This window comes from Mercenaria mercenaria, chromosome 18, assembly GCF_021730395.1.
Source record: "Mercenaria mercenaria strain notata chromosome 18, MADL_Memer_1, whole genome shotgun sequence".
Classification (NCBI taxonomy): Eukaryota; Metazoa; Mollusca; class Bivalvia; order Venerida; family Veneridae; genus Mercenaria; species Mercenaria mercenaria.
In genome coordinates, this window is record NC_069378.1 from 61,329,633 (window position 1) to 61,349,362 (window position 19,730).

At 35.1% G+C, this 19,730-nt stretch overlaps 2 protein-coding genes across 2 annotated transcripts in view; one reads left to right on the top strand and one right to left on the bottom strand.

Moving 5' to 3' along the window:
- The window catches only part of LOC123538670 (DBH-like monooxygenase protein 1), a 36,399-nt gene extending 26,901 nt beyond the window's left edge, over positions 1-9,498 (top strand). Inside the window, exons 5-9 of the mRNA XM_045322955.2 lie at positions 235-478; positions 1,673-1,769; positions 2,328-2,491; positions 4,137-4,224; positions 8,048-9,498. Coding sequence (XP_045178890.2) covers positions 235-478; positions 1,673-1,769; positions 2,328-2,433 — 447 coding nt within the window. The 3' untranslated portion in view covers positions 2,434-2,491; positions 4,137-4,224; positions 8,048-9,498. The remainder of the gene's footprint in view (positions 1-234; positions 479-1,672; positions 1,770-2,327; positions 2,492-4,136; positions 4,225-8,047) is intronic.
- Positions 9,499-13,052: 3,554 nt separating this feature from the next.
- Positions 13,053-19,231, bottom strand: LOC123538669 (uncharacterized). Its single transcript, XM_045322954.2, has 3 exons — positions 17,184-19,231; positions 16,674-16,826; positions 13,053-15,120 (listed from the first exon to the last, which is right to left on the bottom strand). The coding sequence occupies exons 1-3, from the start codon at positions 19,098-19,100 to the stop codon at positions 13,423-13,425; spliced, it is 3,768 nt and encodes a 1,255-aa protein (XP_045178889.2). The 5' UTR covers positions 19,101-19,231; the 3' UTR covers positions 13,053-13,422.
- Between the last annotated feature and the right edge of the window lie 499 nt (positions 19,232-19,730).

Genomic DNA, 19,730 nt, shown 5'->3' on the forward strand with positions numbered 1-19,730 from the left:
GTGGGTTTGCGATCAGCATGGATCCAGACCAGCCTGCGCATCCGCGCAGGCTGGTCTGGATCCATGCTGGTCGCAAACCCACTATGTTGGTTTTCTCATGGCACGGCTCATTATATGTTTTTCATATCTAGATCTTTTTAAGGTATATTTAAAGTATATTTAAAAAAACAACACAATATTATCGTGCACTTTTGACCAGTATCAGCCATACAGTTATTGCTTATCTGTTTTAAGTTACACTGGAATAACCCAATGAAGACAAACACCTATACTGATGGATCAGGACTAACTATTTACCTGATGCCCAATCTCAGAACTTACGATGCTGGGATGTTTGCGATTGGACAAATGCAGCTAGAAATTCCCCCTGGAAAAATGCGGCACACCGAAAACTCCACATGTAGCTCAAAATGCACTATACAGAGCATGACAGGCAATATAAACATAGTTGGAGCACTCAATCATATGCATTACCTAGGTATATGTTATAAAATCGTTCACTGGTTGTAGGTTAAAATGGGAATATCCGAGTATAGGGTAACTGTTTATGCTTTGCCAAGTTATCATCAAAATGTTACGCGAGAGCCGAAAAATCTTATCCACACCTACACCCAGTAATATAATCATTTTTTGGCACCCCATATTCAACAAATGTACGTGAAAAAGAAAATAAGTGTACGATTGTCGCGTAATCTGGAGATTCCCAGTACCAGTAATAACACAAGAAACTTCTGCTCAGAATGCAAGGACCATGTTTTCTAAAGGTCGTGGATGTAACCATTAGTTGCCACACAGAGCCATGTTTTACTTTCTCAAGTTGAAATTTACCCTGAATAGATACAGACTGTTTCGAACTGAAGGGTATTTTGGAATATATTAACAATCTTATATGGCACATAAACTTGTTAATGTTTGTTTACATACACTATATGAAGCAATTGTTCATTTTTTTTTAATTATGAAATTTAGATCTGATATACCTTTAATATCTGTTAGCAACACCTCTGAAGAGGAAATACAAACCTCAAAATGAAGGAGAATATGAGGGCCTTACATGACTGCATGCGAAGCACCAAGGTTTTCCAACTCCAGGGACAGCCGGGAATGAGAAACCGTTTCCTATCCACATTTTCACGAGGGTCGGAAAAAATAAATCTCAAAGATATTGTAAATTATAAAATGGCGCATGTATTTTATAACTTCAAAATTATGAGATCATAATGCGCACGTGTTACTTGTCTTCTCTCTAGTTTAAAAATAAGGTGCTCTAATACCGGGATATCCTTGTCTTTTTTCCCGCTAGGCAGGTATGAACGTATCTTTTCAACTAGAATAGTTTCTTACCAAATCAAAGAATTAATAAATACGTGTAATTATTCATCCTTTGACTTAATTAACCTCATTTTTGTGAAAGCCATGTACAGGAATTAGAATTCAGTCTACCCTGTGACGTTGCTTTAGCAATGTTGCACAGTACATAATAAATTAAATGAGCCGCACCATGAGAAAACCAACATAGTGAATTTGTGACCAGTATGGATGCATGCTGCTCGCTTTCAAAGCTGATAAACCGTTAGCGAACAACATGGATCCTTACCAGACTGCGTGGATGTAGTATGGTCGCAAATTCACTATTGGTTTTCTCATGGTGCGGCTCAATATTATATTTCAGGTTCAGCCGCCACGTCTCAGATGGTGTCAGAAGATGGGGAAGTGATCATTTTATCTCGTGAAGAAGTCTACAACTACGATTCCCCAAAATTTGTTGTGTAAGTATTAATATTCTCTGTTATTCGAAACGAACTTTTAGGTTACTTTAATGATGATTAAATAATTAGAATAATTCGCCACCCCGCGGAATATACCAATACTCACCGCGGTATAACAGTACGGGTTAACCTGTGTACGACGGCTTTTCAAAAATAACGTAGTACTTAGGTTAAACGTGCTTTACGTCCACCTCCAACGTATGAATGACGTCATATTCTTGGTAAAGGTAGCGTTTACTTGTTGCCGATTTTTGCGAAATTTCTGATATACACGTGATAAGTTAGAAATTAGCAATCTGAATTAATTTTCAATAGAATAAAGCGACGTCGCCGGTGTTACATAGCTGAGGTAAGTAAACGTCCCGTGCCAGTCAGCGAAAACGAAATTATAAAAAATAAACAAAAAAAAAATCCACACATTTTCAAGTCAGACGAAGGATTTCAAGTTACAATGATAAAGTGTGCAATTTAATAAGCACAATAGATGGTTTATGAATGCAGACGTCTACATTTTTTTTAAAAATTTATAACATAACATAAAAAAATATACTTTTTCAGTTTTGACGATCCGCTGGTCATGGAGCCTGGGTATAAATTGCAGCTTAAGTGTCACTATAGATCAACGTTACAGAGCGAGACGACGTACTACGGGCAGGGTACCTAAGACTAAATGTGTTTTGCTTTGATTATGTATTACCCAAAAACTAACTGGACTGCTCAGGGTATGTTTCATATTTACCATGTATGTACACGATTTTGTCTCTATAACTACCGTATATTTTCGTTTATTAGACGCATTCGCTTATAAGACGCACCCCGACATCGGACATTAGATCTTGGGTTTTCTTTTTCGCTTAATTTCCTTGTAATACACCTTATAAGATGAACTGGAAACATTACTCCTAATATTGCGTCTTATAAGCGGAAAATATACGGTATCGAAAGGGAGGAACTTTAGACTCATGTATGGGTGATGCGGGGAACAGAAAAAAAATCATATAAATTATCAAACCGGTTCTCATTTTTTAAGTATGTGAATAGATGGAGAATATTTGTTTAATTCAGTGTGTAAGACTGAAATTTATTTCATACTCTTCAGTTCAATACTGAAATTTATCAGCGAAATAAAAATTAATATTTTCACTGTTTGAATCATTGGAAATATCATTTTTGTTTTTCACTGGTACGGAACTATACTTGAATGCGAAAGAATATGAATAATAAATAATGGAAAATTTCTTTTCAAAATGTATTTCAATAAAGTTCAGTACAAAATCCTAGCCTACATCTAAAAGGTTCTACATGATCACTCCCAAGTCAAAAGCTGGGACATGATAGAAATGTTAAGGCCAATTAGGTCCTGAGGAACCTAAGATTTTGCCAAATACTAGAACCTTGTTGTGCAGAAAGCGGAGCTGTAAGTACTCTGCTCCTAGACTATTGAACTGACAAGACAAGATATTTCTACACTGCTTACAATACTTTTATAAACCATTTGAGCCGTGTCATGAGAAAACCAACATAGTGGCAGTCTACTCAGGATCCATGCTGTTTGCTTTCAAAGCCTGTTGCAATCAGAGAAACCGTTAGCGGACAGCATGGATCCTGACCAGACTGCGCGGATGCTGGTCGGAAACCCACTATGTTGGTTTTTTCATGACACGGCTCATTTCTGTTAACTCTTTGGAAGCTGATATTTTTCACATTTTATATGATATCTCTATCCGTTTGTCTTATTTTGTTTTATACAATGTATCTTTATTTTGATGTTACTTAATTCAGAAAGCAATTATTGTTTTTTCTTGAATTTGTAATCTCTCGTATTTTTCAAATGTACTTGCATTCTGTAAACCATAAAAAGACAACTGTGTAAATGTGGTATAATAATTATAATAATAATAATAATAATAATAATAATAATAAAAAGTGACCACAGTTTTAGCTTTTATATGAAAAAAGAATAGCTGTAAGCTGTATATTCAATCTGTAGTTTTAACTCTATACATAATCAACATCTTAAAGCTAGATATGTAGTCAGCAGTTCTAGAATTAATATTCAATCGTCAGGTTTAGACGGAATATTCAATCAGCAATTTTAGACTAGATATTGAATCTGCAACTTTAGGCTAGATAGATAGCCAGCAGCTGAAAAACATTCAGGTGGATATTCAGTCAGAAATTCAGTAAGCAGCTTTAGAGTGGATATTCAGTTAGCAACTTTGACAGCTTTAGACTAGATTTTCAAACAATAGCATTATGCCGGATATTCAAACAACAGCTTAAGGCCATTCATTAAATCAACTACTTAAGGTTGGATGTTCGATCACATTCTATAGGTTACTTCAGTTGTTACCATGGTTATTTCAGGCTGTACGTCAAATGGGGTGTTTGACTCTTGTGGTGTTGCTACGACAGGACAGGGCAACTGTGATGTTGATGAACTCGGCAATGCTACGTATGTACTACATTTGAGCTGCGCCATAAGAAAACCAACATAGTGGCTTTGCGACCAGCATGGATTCGCGCAGTCTGGTCAGGATCCATTTTGTTCCATGCTGGACGCAAACCCACTATGTTGGTTTTCTCATGGCGCGGCTTGTTTTATAACATTCTGGTTCATAATGAGATTACATGTAATTATCACTACAGAGTCTTAATTACTCTTTTTGAAAGAGTCGAGCTGGTAGTGCGAATGCTTTTAAGTTGTTGTGTACCGTCTCAAACTTTCAGACGAAAGTATTTAGGGCGAAAACAGGACTCCATAGTCTAAACAAATCGTTCACATATATTTGGTAAAACTCGCTTGTCTCAAAATATGTTCAAAATTGTATTTGTTGGAAGTGACCTTGGGTATGAAAACTACGACAAATATCCAGCAAAAAGAGCCATGTTCCAAGGATGCAATCGCTCAAATAAAAACCTCTAAACAATGTTTGTGTGGATGTATGATTGCTCTGTGGACAAAAATAGATTCACAATATACATATACACAACGTAGACGAAATATGTACTAGTTCTGCAACAGAGATATTGCGCGATATTAGGAACGCAATATTATTCCGCAAAAGAACGAGTGCATATGTCTTGACTGTTTTACAGATCTAATAATGTCTTTATTCCGTATGCATTCAAAAGTGTTATATAAATTATATTACTTTGTTCTGAAACCTGAGTAGAATTAAAAATATCGCCGCAAATGAGCATATAAACACGACGAATTACAATTTAATGACGTCACAAATGACCTCACGCGCTCGATATTAGATTTGAACGTCAATACGAAAGAGTATTGACGTCTCAAGTTTTACTGTGAAAACATGGAGATTGGAAATACGTGTGATATAAAATGAAAGCAGTGATCGAGGCGCCGCCATGAAACGGTCTCTTAAAGCACTTTATGTTAAATTTGTACGTTACTTTGCAAATTTCAAATTATGCATGAATACCGTAAAAGAAAGTTATCAAGCATTATAATTCAAGTTGAACATATAAAACACAACACAGCAAACAATGACTACAATCATACCTCGGCACGGTACGGTACATAACGGCTGATACAGTGGGACGCCATATAGTTTAGACTCTTCAAAAAGTTCCAAAAGTTTATTGGCCCTTATGAGCATCTGACATAAACATAACATATCATACAACAACATGGCATTTTAAACTAGATGTAATTATTGTCAACAATGTACGAGGAGGATGAGAAATGTGATTCCATATCCTAAAAGCAAATTTTACGACTGTTACGCCTCACCATTTTGAAAACAAAAACCGCTCCTGATTGGATGTTTGCAGACAGCGTGTCCAAGTTACCCTTACGAAATGGTCAAAAAGCTGCGAACTTGTCGCGAACATGCTGCGAACGTGCCGCGAACATACCTATTCGCAGGAAGTATTCGCGGGATATTCGCTGCTACCGCGATCGTGCCGCGATTGGTTTGATACTAGTTCGCGGGATATTCGCAGGAAGAGCAATGCTCGCGGCATGTTCGCAAGAAGAACTTAGAAGATTATAATCTTTTGGTAAACTGTTACTGAAGAGCTTTTATAAGGGCAGGTAATTGTAGATCAATTAATTTGTAACATTATTTGTAAGGTTACAGTATGAGTCTGATAAGTTAATTACAACCAGATATTCTGGACATGTTTAGAAGGAAATCTGTGTGCATTACAAACAGTTTTCATAAGTGATTCTTACAGGCTGATAGGAATATATACTTTTTTGTGGTAAGTCAGAAAATTTATGTTTAATATCTGTATTCATATATCTCAGTAAACATAAGGAATTTTGAAAATGAAATAGATATGCTTAACCTTTTGCAGAGCTGTATCAGATTATCTAAAAAGAAATATAAAACTAGCTTATTTTGGCAATTTTTAAGCTTCTTACGTCTGACAATTAAAATGTAAAACTATGACAGATTTGTAGTGATACATATAACTTATAAGCAGTGTGAAGAAAAACAATGGGATGAAATGAATACATGCATTCAGACACTTTTATTGAAATGACAAGTAACAGTTAAAATTCAAACATATAATATCATTAAAACTTTGTTTAAAATGCTCCAAATATGATATGAAAAAGTTCAGACATTGACAATTTGAATTTGTTACAACCTCAGTGTTCAAGTTTATTCAGTAAATTTATATTCCTGATTCCTACTAATTCATTTGTTTTTGCACTTTTTCTGTACATGCTTTTTTGTACACAATTTCTGTAGAGATGGTTTTCAGCTAGTTCGCGGCATGTTCGCAGCAACTTGTTCGCGGGATGTTCGCAGCAACTAGTTCGCGGAATGTTCGCAGCAACTAGTTCGCGGGATGATCGCAGCAACTTGTTCCCGGGAAGTTCACAGCTATTTGTTCGCGGGAAGTTCGCGGCAACTTGTTCGCGGCAAAACTAATTTGCATGTGAAAAGTGAACACCAAACGAACTTCCCGCGAACAATTATACCAATTGTATCAAAAGTGTTTGCGGCATGTTCGCCGGATATTCGCAGTAATAATCGCAGCAAGTGTTCGCGGCAAACTATAATATTTCCATAAGGGCAAACATTTTCAGCAGTACCATGGCCACGAGCGAAAATATTTATACATAGATCTGACGGACGAAACAGTTTCAGATCGCTACCGAATGAGATTAGATTTTTATCGCACCTAATGACCGATTAGCAAAATCTGGGAGAAGTCAGTACTGTTTATAGCATAGTGCGACAAGGGAGTTACAGGTGCATGCAGAGTTGTGTGCCAACATGTTTAGGTATACAGACAATAAACTGCCAAATGGCACCAAACTGGTTTTCGCATTTTTGCAGATTTAAAGAGTTCTGATTATCTTTAGAACAGTTTCCCTATCTTCATTGCATTTTCCTGCATCGTGAAATAATTGTACTATGTACTTAGGACATGTACCACAACAACAACTTGCGGTCTGATTTTTACCTTACTGTACAGTTTATTTATTTTACTGAAAATAGTTTTTCTTTCATCAAACGTGACTCTATTTACATTCACTGTGTTCATGCATTGCCTTTAGAAATTTAGCTTCCAGGAACGTTTTAATTATTTATTTATTTATTGTAATTTTTGGGCCTGAAGCACTCATTTTTGGTAATAATGTCCACAAAATAACATAGCCAGGCAGATATGATGTCTTGAAAGTAGAAAGCTGGTATCTATTTTCTAGATCGAGGGGTGCTTTGGCTGTGCAGCTGACAAGTAATTGTGTCCGCTTGATTTGTGCATGAATACACGGTCGGCAACACTGATTTACGTTATACGCAAAAGTCAAACTGTAAGGCTAGTCATAGTCATTTACTGTAAACCAAAGCGATATCTATCCAGATGTTAACGTCACATGTCTTGCTTCAATCAGTAAAAAGCAACGTTGCAAAATGAGCTGGAATTAAAAATGTTTTGTTTCGAACCGGCGGCTACAAATGAGCCGTGCCATGAGAAAACCAACATAGTGGCTTTGCGACCAGCAAGGATCCAGACCAGCCTGTGCATCCGCGCAGTCTAGTCAGGCTCCATGCTGTTCGCTTTTAAAGCCTATTGGAATTAGAGAAACGGTCATCGAACAGCATGGATCCTGACCAGACTGCGCGTATGCGCAGGCTGGTCTGGATCCATGCTGGTCGCAAAGCCACTATGTTGGTTTTCTCATGGCGCGGCTCAAATATCAGTTTTAAATTCGGTATCTCCTATTCTGTTCAATGAATTTGAACAAAACAAAGGTTAGAAACATTTCAACATTTTTATTACGTTTTCAGTCACCCTGTAACAGCGAGAAGAAATGAGCGTCTCTATGGTAACTGTGAACCGGGTATTTGCAAAGAAGGATGCTTGGATGTAGTACGCGACATTTTCAAGGAACCGTGTTTTCAGGGACAGACTCTTATAGCTATTAAGGAGTTCATGAATTCTGATGATGTCGGAACAAGATTGGGCATCATGGACTATTTCTATCGTATAGATTCATGCAACGCTGAACTTGCAAGAGAGCAATGTAGCAAATGGCCGCCGAAACCTCCTGTAGGTGGCGCTGTTAGTGAAAATATGACGTCATCCGCTTTACTTGTATTTTTCGCAATTTTCCTTTCTTACATGTAACCCCAACATAGCAGATATTAGCTTATTTCACATTTAAATAGAGATATGTGATGTTTTTATTTTTTATTTTTTTTTACATTTTGATCAGTTAGTTTAAAACATTGAAGAATATTACAGTATTTAATCGGAAAAAAATGTGCTACAAACCCTGTTATCTAGCCGAAATACAAAACAATCATCACGCGTGTTGTTTTAGTAAGGACCAGTGTTATAATACGCCCCTATGTAAAATATCAAATTATAAAACATTTTACTGTTTGAAGATGCAGATAGAAATATCTGGCTCGAGAGTAACTGTTAAGGCGGTAATGAGGCTTTGCCGAGTTCCCTCAAAACAGTTACCTGTAAGCCAGGTATGTCCATCCGCACCTTTCCCGGTAACATACTTTTTTCTTGCATACAGTATTCTCCATTATAAACCATTTTACTGTTTGAAGATGCAGATAGAAATATCTGACTCGAGAGTAACTGTTAAGGCGGTAATGAGGCTTTGCCGAGTTCCCTCAAAACAGTTACCTGTAAGCCATGTATGTCCATCCGCACCTTTCCCCGGTAACATACTTTTTCCTTGCATACATTATTCTCTATTAATTAAGTTATTAAATGAATGATTTTTATTTAAGCACTATTTTATAACTGTAGCGTATGAATTTACGGACTCATTTATAAATTACATCACGAGAGTAAAACAAAAACCTGAAAAATCTTGTTTGGGATACAAGAAATGATATTGCTTAACCAAATATGTGTGGTATATGATCTGTATGTTCCTAACACGTAGAAATAGTAGCATTTAGTATTTGATTCGCTATTTTTGTAACACAGATTTTCAAATTACTTCTTTTCATATTTCAGAAAGCACATATGAATTATACATCACTCTAAAGGTCTCGAGTGATCGTTGTAGAAGTTTCTGTATTTTGAAGATATCTCTGATTGTTTAAATACTATAAGAAAAATATAATTTCCGTACGAAATGGGTTTTAAAGTCAAGCCTTCAAGTTTCAAAAAAATCATCTTTTGAATGAGACCTGCCCCCCAAAATAGTTAAAAGTGGACGTTTTTATAAATTTTCTACAGTGAAAAGGATAATAAAGCATACAAACGATAATTTCCAAGCTTTAGATTTTTTCTTTATGGTAAGTTAAAGTCCTCAGTTTAGTTAAAGAACTGTAAAAAGATCCTCTGGAAGCATAGACTGCAACCAAAAAAGAATAATAGCAGGCTCGGTTTGAATGAGTCTGTTAATAAGAGGTAATGAAATGTGCAACACTTCTGTCGCCCCCAAAGCCCCGGTTTAAGCACAACTCTATTGCAAATCTACTGAATGGACTCCATGATCCTAAAGGGCCAGAAAAAATATAATAACAATGAATCCAAGTACGGGGAGACTTTTTACAGCCACCATACGGCACATAAAAATTGCTGTTGATTTTAAAAAAAGTACATAGCGTCATGCGGCAAATAGTATTCTAAACCGGAAGTCAGTTCGAAACGCCATGACGTCCCTTTGTTTACAGACGTAAATTTTCAGGCCTTTATTTAGTGATTTGCTCTTGAATAAAGCCATTGTTTGTTTCTCCCTGTCTGTTCTGGGGGCTTTATCTCACCCTGTCCCTCTGGTCAGATCGCTTTGTGTTTGTACTAGTAGAGGATGAATTACGCTTCCTGTATGGCTGTGGTTGCTTTATATAAAGCACCTTTGAACGTGTTTATCAGGAAAAGGGCGCCATATAGATCTGGTATAATAATAATAATAACTTGTTATACACAAATGATTTGTTTTCGTGAGTTATAAAAATAAACACGTATTGTATGCAATAATTCATATTTAGACGGCGTCGTTAGTCATGAATTAAGAGAGTGATCAAGATTTTTGCAGTCAACAATTCTTCTAAATGATTTATCAACACTTACTGATAAAATAATTGGAACATATTAATTATTTTTATTCTAACCGTGTGCACATACTTTGCATTTTGCAGTACTTCGTTTGAGATCGATACTTTATTCGGCGAATTATACGCGGTAAAAATCAATCACCTACTTGGAAAGCGTTGCCATTGGTGCTTTTTAATTTATAAAATGGACTGGTCTATCATTCAATTTGGACAGCATCGCTTATTATTTAAAGGGGTGTTCATTGAAATTTTACTTAGTGAATAACTAACATCCATGCAGGCTGATCATGGTCTGCACTGGTCGCAAAGGCAAACTCACTTGCCACTAGCAGGCTAAAGGTTTAAGTATAAACCAGGAACAATTGTGAAAATGTTGTTTTCAATAACATCTTAGGTTTGATATTAAAGAAATCAGAAGACAGTATTTATTCAAAGTTTATGAAATGTGGTATTCAAAGTTTATGAAATGTGTGAAGTTTCTACACATAGTAAACGACAGCAAGGCGACACTCGATCATCAATACACACCAGGACATTTCGTTTATATAGCAATTGCTGCGGATCGTGTTAGATATGGAATACATTATGCCACCTACTGGAATAGGTGATGTCACATAAGTGCATTATATTATGAACATACATACTATAGTATTCTTCCCAAGAATACATAATAACACCTATTCGTCGAAGATATTGTTATCTTATTTGAATAGCTGATTGTTTTTGATATCCCCAATATGAATAAATAAATGAATAAGTTGGGTTTTACGGCGAATCGACACGAAAAGGTCATATATCGCCGACCAACATGAATAGCTGATATCACAAAATTGTATACAACAGTTGAACTATAACATGCTAGACACGATTGGTTCTGCCTTTGCGACCAGTGTACAACATGATCAGCCTGCACATCCGTGCAGTCTGATCACGATCTGCACTGTTCGCTATTTAGTCAGTATCATTTTGGTAAGTATCCCTTTTAACAGTAACTGGTACTCCAAATTGGAAGATGGAAAAGTTCATAATAGAAATTTTAGTGGTAAGGGTTAAACGACACCCCACATAATTGTATCAGCAAACACGATCAATCACGATCCATTTAATCTAAAACTATCCCCTTTCAACAATACATTCAGCAACTATTTGTTATTGAGATTATCAAGATCAGATAATTATTTATTTTTCTCATAACGGACAGATTAATACAATTTACAATTCAATACCTGTACTTAAATATATTTCCCCTATGACTGTACCTGGGTATTGTCATTTTCATCAGCGAACGATAATCGCAAAATCATTTGATTATTATGCACGCCTATCAGAAAACTGTTCATTCGGTGAGATTGAGTTCATTTATTCCACATTCAAATATTTTTTTTTCTAATTTATTAAAGTCGCAATTATGCGCTCTAACATAATGATATAAGAGTTGTTATCATCATTGCAAAGTCTTTATTCTATTTTGCTGAAATATGAAACGATAATGATCCTTTCTATCTTATTCAGTTTAATTTTCTGTACTCCAGAAACAGACGATGTAATAAGGATTTCAGTTAAAACTTTTATTACCTTCACAGAACTTTTGATAAGAACATTATGTATGACATACATTACAGGGGTTTGGTTAAACATAGTGGATTCTTACAGTTCAGCACCACATAATTGAAATGATTTTGAAGAATTTCCCTATCCAAAAGCACGTCCCAAAGAACACCAAATGCATCATCTTCAAATACTTTGACAATTTAGAGTTGTGGTTTGTAGTTCGCAATCAGATATCATATTCAGAGACTAGGGAAAGGCGAAATTACATGTTGTAAAATTACTTACTAATTTCTGATTTTACTAATTAAATCTTACGGCTACAAATTTAATATTCCACCAAACAGAGGCAACATGGCTGACCTAACTATCATATTAAAGCATACAAACAAACACAGATTGCGTTCATGTACATTCTGGGCTAGCTAAGAAAATACAGAAGCTACAATGCAAAAAAAAGATTCTGTCCGAAAACAAGTTCACTCCATGGCGATTTCACTTAGAAATTTAATTCGTAAGCCGTTTACAATCGTTAGCATGCGGGATAATAGCCGGTTAGCTTATTCGAGCACATAGACATGTTGCTAAGTCATAGCACAAGGGTTCCTTTTAATTAAAAAAAAAGATCGACCGTTACTGCAGAAAAGATATAATTACCAATTACTGAATAAAATGTTTTCTTTTAAATATCATAAAGAAATAAAGCTTATTTGCATAATACTTATTCATTTCTCCATGACCTTAAAGCCAATTGTTATTTATCTTCTGCCCAGGTTCGTTAGGCCTTTAATAGTTTCCTCATGCTGATTCATATATATATATATATATACTTTGACAGGTGAAGTTGTTGCAAGCAGTCTATTATTATTTCATCTTATACAGGCTAAACATGTAATTATTTAGATTATGATATTGATAACAGTAATTGTTAAATTACCCATGCACATAATAAATTATATGAAATGCTCTTAATTCTGGTGCCAACATATGGTTTTTAAAAATTGGCGATTGTGTTAAATATGTTTTCTAAACATTTCTTCAACAGACGAAGTCGTAACAAAAAAGATCATTCTACTTTTTTACATATTCGTACGCCTGTTGTCACCTTTAAGTATGTAAAATGTATGTTTATGGTTTACAAAATTAAGACCAGAAATGTTTGTTCAATGTATTAGTGAATTAATGACTGCTCCCTGTATACTAATTTTACTTTCAGCTTCACCGTACCTTGTAATAATGATTTACACGTCACTGTGTTCTTCCATGCCTACTTTAAAGAATTGTAAATCACTACATTTATTAAACATCAAATGAGATAATAAAATATGTACAAACAAAAAAGGTGAACAGTCCATAGTCCGCTAAAATAGATATATTAATGCTTTGAAAATAATATAAATAAATATGAAATTAACAACTACTTTTGAAAACATTCACCAAAGCAGGTGAGTTAACAAGCCATTAACAATTAAATATATTCAAGACATATTTACTTGTCTTTTGAATATTCCGCCCACATCGTCCACATTGATACAAATCTCAGTTATATGAAACATATTACGTTATATATACAGCCTATATAAATGTTAATTTGTTTCTGCACATTTTGCTCTGTAGTTTCCAGGACTACTTTTAGTATTTTTAGTACCGCTTGTATCTGTGCTGACTGTTTGTCGTCCTATTTTCTGTGATATTATTGAAACAAAGATTGAGGCAACTCTACGATTTAGAACGAAGGAGACAAAAATGAAAACACCTTGTAAAGCATTCACACCAGCAACAATGAAAGAAAACCAAGTAATTCCCAAAGAACTGTCAATGATGAGTAAAGGCCAAGCAATGCCAACTATTGTACAGAGACGGAGACAAATATAAAAATGGTTACGATCTCGTGTACCGTGCACATTTGGAGTGGATCTGATTATGTGAAATGCCAGTGAGAAAAACACGATATTGGAAACAAAAAGCAAGCATGCTGGTGTGATGAATGTGAAAATAAAGATATAGAAATCCGAAATGAAACAATAATATTTTCCATATCCAATATCTGAAGCATCTGATTTCAATAGACTTGCAAAAATAGTTATCAAAACCAAAAAGATTGGAAAGCAAATTATGTAAAGTGAATATTTAAGAAACAAATAGTTATCAGATTGGTTTTGGGCAGGCCGATTGTAATAAAAAACCTTAAATGTATGAAATGAACAGATATTCATAGCACAAAATGAAACAAGCCAAGACAAGTGTACTGATATCCCGATTGCTACACACAATGCTGCATTCTGCGTGGCATTTATACCAAACTGCAGCAATGCTTGTGAAAAGAAAAGAGAAATACATAAAACCATTACATTTTTTCCTGCAATAGTGCGAAGGGATGGAATAAAACAATACGTGATAAATGTAAGAAAAAGACATACCAGTGAAATGATTGTGCAAACAAAAGAGAAAACGATGAAAACTGACTTGATAAGTTCGGTTCGAATAACCAAAATTACACCAGGTTTGATAAATGTTCTCGTATTATAAACCTCTGCACATATAATGATGATGTTATTAACACTTTTATATTCCCAATCTGAAAATGAAGCATTCGTGTTTTTCAGACTAATGTTATTTGACTCTATGTCTAAACACACTTCGCTTGCATTCAGTTTTACCTGTCCACAGGTAAGGAATGAGTCAACAGTGTAATGGCTGAATTGCTGTGATTCTATGTCTGAATTTCCGTTCACCTGAGAACGGACACATCCATTTATATCTAGTCTATCACTCATCTTCGTAATATCCGGAGTTGAGCGAATAAGAATCGTGTGTGGTAGTCCATCAATGTCTTGAATATCCGAAATATAGAATTGTCCATTCAGAGAATTTAGAAGAACTGTATGGACAATGCTTAGCGTCTCGGTTTTCATTATCAGTACAGTCAACTGGATTCGAAATATGTTCATCCGAACGAGATCTATAAATTGCTCGGAAACGTCATATTTTTCGAATGACATACAAGGTGAGGCTGCACATTCCAAATATGTTACAACGTGCTCCGTCCTTTCTCCAAAGGAATTCGTAATGTTGTTTACAACTTTTGCACAAAGTGTTTCAAAACTGACGATAAGTGTCATGTTACTTTTAGTACTGTTAAACAATGTTTGTGTCTCTTCCGCTGAATAGTGAATATTAAATGAAAGACTGTATTCATGTCGTACCGCAGATTGTAGAACCGGTTTACAAGTAGAATTAAACAGTTGAAATCCGTCATTACAGCTTAGCTGTCGGCATCTTTTCTGAAAGAAGCAAATTTAAATTGAAGTATATTCATAGGGTGTTTCGGTTAAAAATTCAAGGACAAGGAATGCCTGACAATAAGTTAATTTTATATGAATGTCATCCTCAACCTTTTCATAACGCTGAAATAATTTTTAAGATCAGACCGCCACTATTGAAAAAGATACGGCAGTTTGAAATTTAAGAACGTGGCTGATCACGGAAGTAGCCATTTTAGTGTGTTTATGACGTCATTTTCACATTTACTGTTGAATTCTTCATTTAGCAAATAAGCTTCTAGGTGGATTATTTTCATATGTCTTGGGTGTAAGATGTAAAATATGATAATTTCTTTCAATATAGCTGGAAAAAGCAGAGAAATTATTTTGCAGAAATAAATAAATACATCGCAAATATATATTTAGAAATTTAATACATCTACCAATTTTGGTTTCATGGAAACAAAATGGCCGCCAATTTGATCAAATGTTGAAATGCTTTCTCATTTTAAAGACGATTTTGGAAATTCTTTCACTTGTTAAAATGATTTAAGAAAGCGTGGCAGATGGAATTAACACAAGAATCACATCGCCTTTCTCTTTAACTAATATTCTAACGCAACGCTTGATGTTTGCCAATGTCTATGAAATGTATAAAGTAGTTCCTTGGATTGCTTATGCTTACGCAAGAAACATTGCACCTGTCAAGTAAAAGTTCGGATGGAACCAAAATTACCTGTTACATTTTTTTATTCTTTTAAACTATTGCAAGACTTTTAACATTATCAAATATGATTTAAGTATCTTTTTGTACTGTCGTTATCAACAACGTTTCATAAATTTCACTCGCAAAATTATTTTGATACATTCATAATTAGATTTGTAATGTAATGTGGTCAGCTGGTCATAAGAAAATCATTTCATAAGTCAAATGTATTGCAAATGTAAAATTATTTAAGCACTTACAACACATTTAAGTGTAGAACAAGGGTTGTGTTAAACATTAGCGAAGTCTGTTTTTGTTTATGTATATGAGATGCATATACATGTATATCAAAATTGCCAAAATTCAATTGGTTTTGGTTTTTAAAAAGGCCAATGTACAGAAGAAGACATTTACAGGTAATAGTTTAAGGAACATTGTTGTAAGTTCAACATTTTCAGCAAGTCTATCATGATATTCTAATTTTAATTCAATAAATTAAAGTTTAACGTTTTAAAGCATTAAATATTTGATTTTGCAGATCTACGGATCGCGGGGGCGTGAATTCAATCCCTATGGCGATGTAATAACAGACATTGTGTTTCAAATTATTCGTCATTCACCTCGGATTCATTATTGGAAGTTGACAGTTACTTGTGGAGAACAGGTTTTTTCTGATACAGAATCCAGGAACACTGGATAGGTTAATTGCCAGCCGTTACATAACTGAAATACTATTGAAAAATGGGGTTAACCGACCCCGCCTCTCCCCCTCCACCCCCCACCCCCCAGACACACACCTCAAACAAAAAGACAACAACAAACATTTCATTTTGAATACAAGTGCCATTTTCATATATTCATCATTTACCAAAGCATAATCGTATGTTCCACTTGTGCAATCCGGGATAGCTTCTGTCTCGATTACCTCATCTAGGTGTTCAAAGTCAGCCGGTGAAAGGGAGAATATATATTTGTACCCAGCAGCTGGCAGCACCATGGACGATAATACAATTACATCAAGCTAAATATAAATATATTAGGATAGACGTTTAATTTGAATTAGGCAGAGTTACATTTTTCTAGTATTTCTTTAAATCTTTGTTCTCCAAACATAACTCTTGATACGGTATGACAGTGTTTTATTAAATACTGAAATTAAGCCAAACAAAAAACCCCTATAAGTGATACACAAATAATTCTTTTCTCACAAACCGTTTATCTGTTAACTTTAATCTTATTAACATTGGTTTCTTAATTTTCGGTTGTTATAAACGACAGATCGGTTTTAAAATAATAAAGATAAATGTGTTTTAGTGAATACTATTGACTGCATGGAACCATTTAATATAAGGATTGTAAGTTTAACACTTAGACTCACCAGCTGCCATGGCGGAAGATTGCATTCGGCGCAGTACATATTTTTGTAAGGGTACCATCTGTGGTGAAATTCTGTCCCATTGCACAAATCTTCCAGAGTTTCGTTAGGTACATACCATTCCACAGAGGTGTTTGATAAACAACGTGACGTAACGTTATCAGACTCCATTGCAGGTAAGTCATGTTCCGGATTACAAAGAAAACAAGCAAAGTTTTTATACAACTTGTTGTCTATTCGATACTCGGGAAGTAACAATATGTTTACATCATCGGTTTCGCATATATTTTTAACAACATCATTTCTCAAATTCCGATACTTCCCGGTTTTGTTACATTTGTCAAAGACGTTTCTCACAGGTTTTCCGTAAACGGTACTATTTATCTCCATGTATCTTCTTACTGTAAAATTAAACTGAGATGGGTGAAGTTCTCTACGAACAAATTTCTCTCCACTTCTGAGCGAAGCTTTCTCCGAATCATATGAAGTAGGGCATAATTTGTTTTTAACTGGAACAAATGATATCTCATCACAATAAAGTTTGATAGCCTTAAGTAGTCGGTCTGCGTTTGTAAATAATTTATGTTCCAAATAAAATTTACATAAGACTTGGAATTTTAAAGTAATTGTAGATTTATTGTTGTTGCATTCATAGCAGTATACATTTTTGTAAGTATTCCCTTCTGTGCTGACAGGAATTCTAGATAAACGATCCGATGTGTCAGTCTGATTAGAGCATTTTTCTTTCTTACTTGATGAAATATCTTCGTTTATACATTTGTCTATAGTCTGGTACAAATGTGTTGTGAAATTACCATATCTAATGTCTTTAGTCGCTTTTAATTTTTCACTTTTATAAAATGATGAAAACATCATAGGGCTATAGCAAGAATATGGTTGTCTAGTTAATAAAATATCAGGACAACAACTTCCACTTTCCACACAAATGCTGTCACAGATACAGGTCTTACAGACAGGGTTGCCGTAAACCTTATCGGTGTTGTTTCTGTCCATCTTATAATTACAAAGCGTTCTTGTTCCACATACAGCTTTGTAATCGTCTACAATGTCGTTAAAGTCTGTAGTATAGTGATTCAGTTGAGTTGCTTTATTTGGAGTGGTGTTTTCATGGCTTACCCTGAAATCTGTGGCAAGAAAATCGTCTACAAATGTTTTAAAATAATTTAGATTGAGTTCTCCAGAAAACAATATAGTTATATTGAGCCGTGTTTCTAAGCCTAAAGTGTTTTCTTCTCCTATGTGTTGTAAAGAGTATTCATTGTCTTCAAACAATAGTGTATCTCCTTGACTACACACAAAGCAATAAATATTTTTAAAAGGCGCCAGTCGATCGGTTACCGGGAACGATTCACATGCCTGATTGATTTCTGACCCAAAATTGTTATTTGCCGGAATACATTTATCAATCAAAGGAACAGCTTGCATGTTGGCGTGACTGGGATTACATATATAACAGAACATATTTTTGAAATGTTTGTAGGGGGTAATAAAATTTGCGCAAGCCCAATCTATATCTTCATCGTATGTCTCCCAAAATCCGGAAACATTACACTTTCCGACACGTACTTTACTCAGATAATCATATTTTGGATCACTGCATGGATAACCAAGATTATTACCAGGAGGTCGGAATTTAATTCTACATTTGTTTGTATCAAGCGCATGCTTCATATCTGTTATCGATGAAAATGATTTCATTTTATGCTCAAAATCGTCTGCATTTTCACATTCTACATTTATGTTCCAAGAGATGCAGTCGAGCTCTTTATTACATTTCCCGCAGTATTTGTTCTTGTAAATCACTGAAGATTCCGTGCCAGTGCATGGCTCAACCGTTTCATCACACAGTACTATGACAGTTGTGTTTTCCTTATAACTATCAGGACATGTACCAACCATATAATAAGACTCTTCTTCAGCACTCTTTGGGTACACGTGCGTATTAATACAGCTGTAATCAGCATATCCGTAATGTGCTCCCGGGCAGCAGTTACCATAATAAACGCAAGACTGATCGCACCAGCATCGATCACACCCTGAAATATATAATAACTCAAAATTGCTCATCTAAACGATTTGTTATTACTGGTATTAGTGATGAGATGTAGACGCAATCATTATGATAGAATACTATTTCTATAAGCAACTTACCACAATATGCCGTGTATGTGGCGTGCCCGCCGTGAGCGCGACGTATAAGTTGGATACGGTGTTATTTGCCTGTGATATGTCTTCCTATGTCATACCCTATTATATGCCAAGGACCACAATGGAAATAAGGGATTCTTCTATCTCTTTTTTGTGTCATCCTTTGCTATATAATGTTGATGTCATGGTTGTGTCTAACATACATTTTGTTCATTGTTGTTTGTATATTTTATATGATGCCATGAAATTGTACATTGTATGCAGAAATCAATCAATCAATCAATCAATCAATCAATCAGTATCACAGCATTTATCGGGTAAAGAGCATAGACGTGCGTCGATTTGGTGTTAATATAAGGTTTTAAAACATTAGGGTAGCAA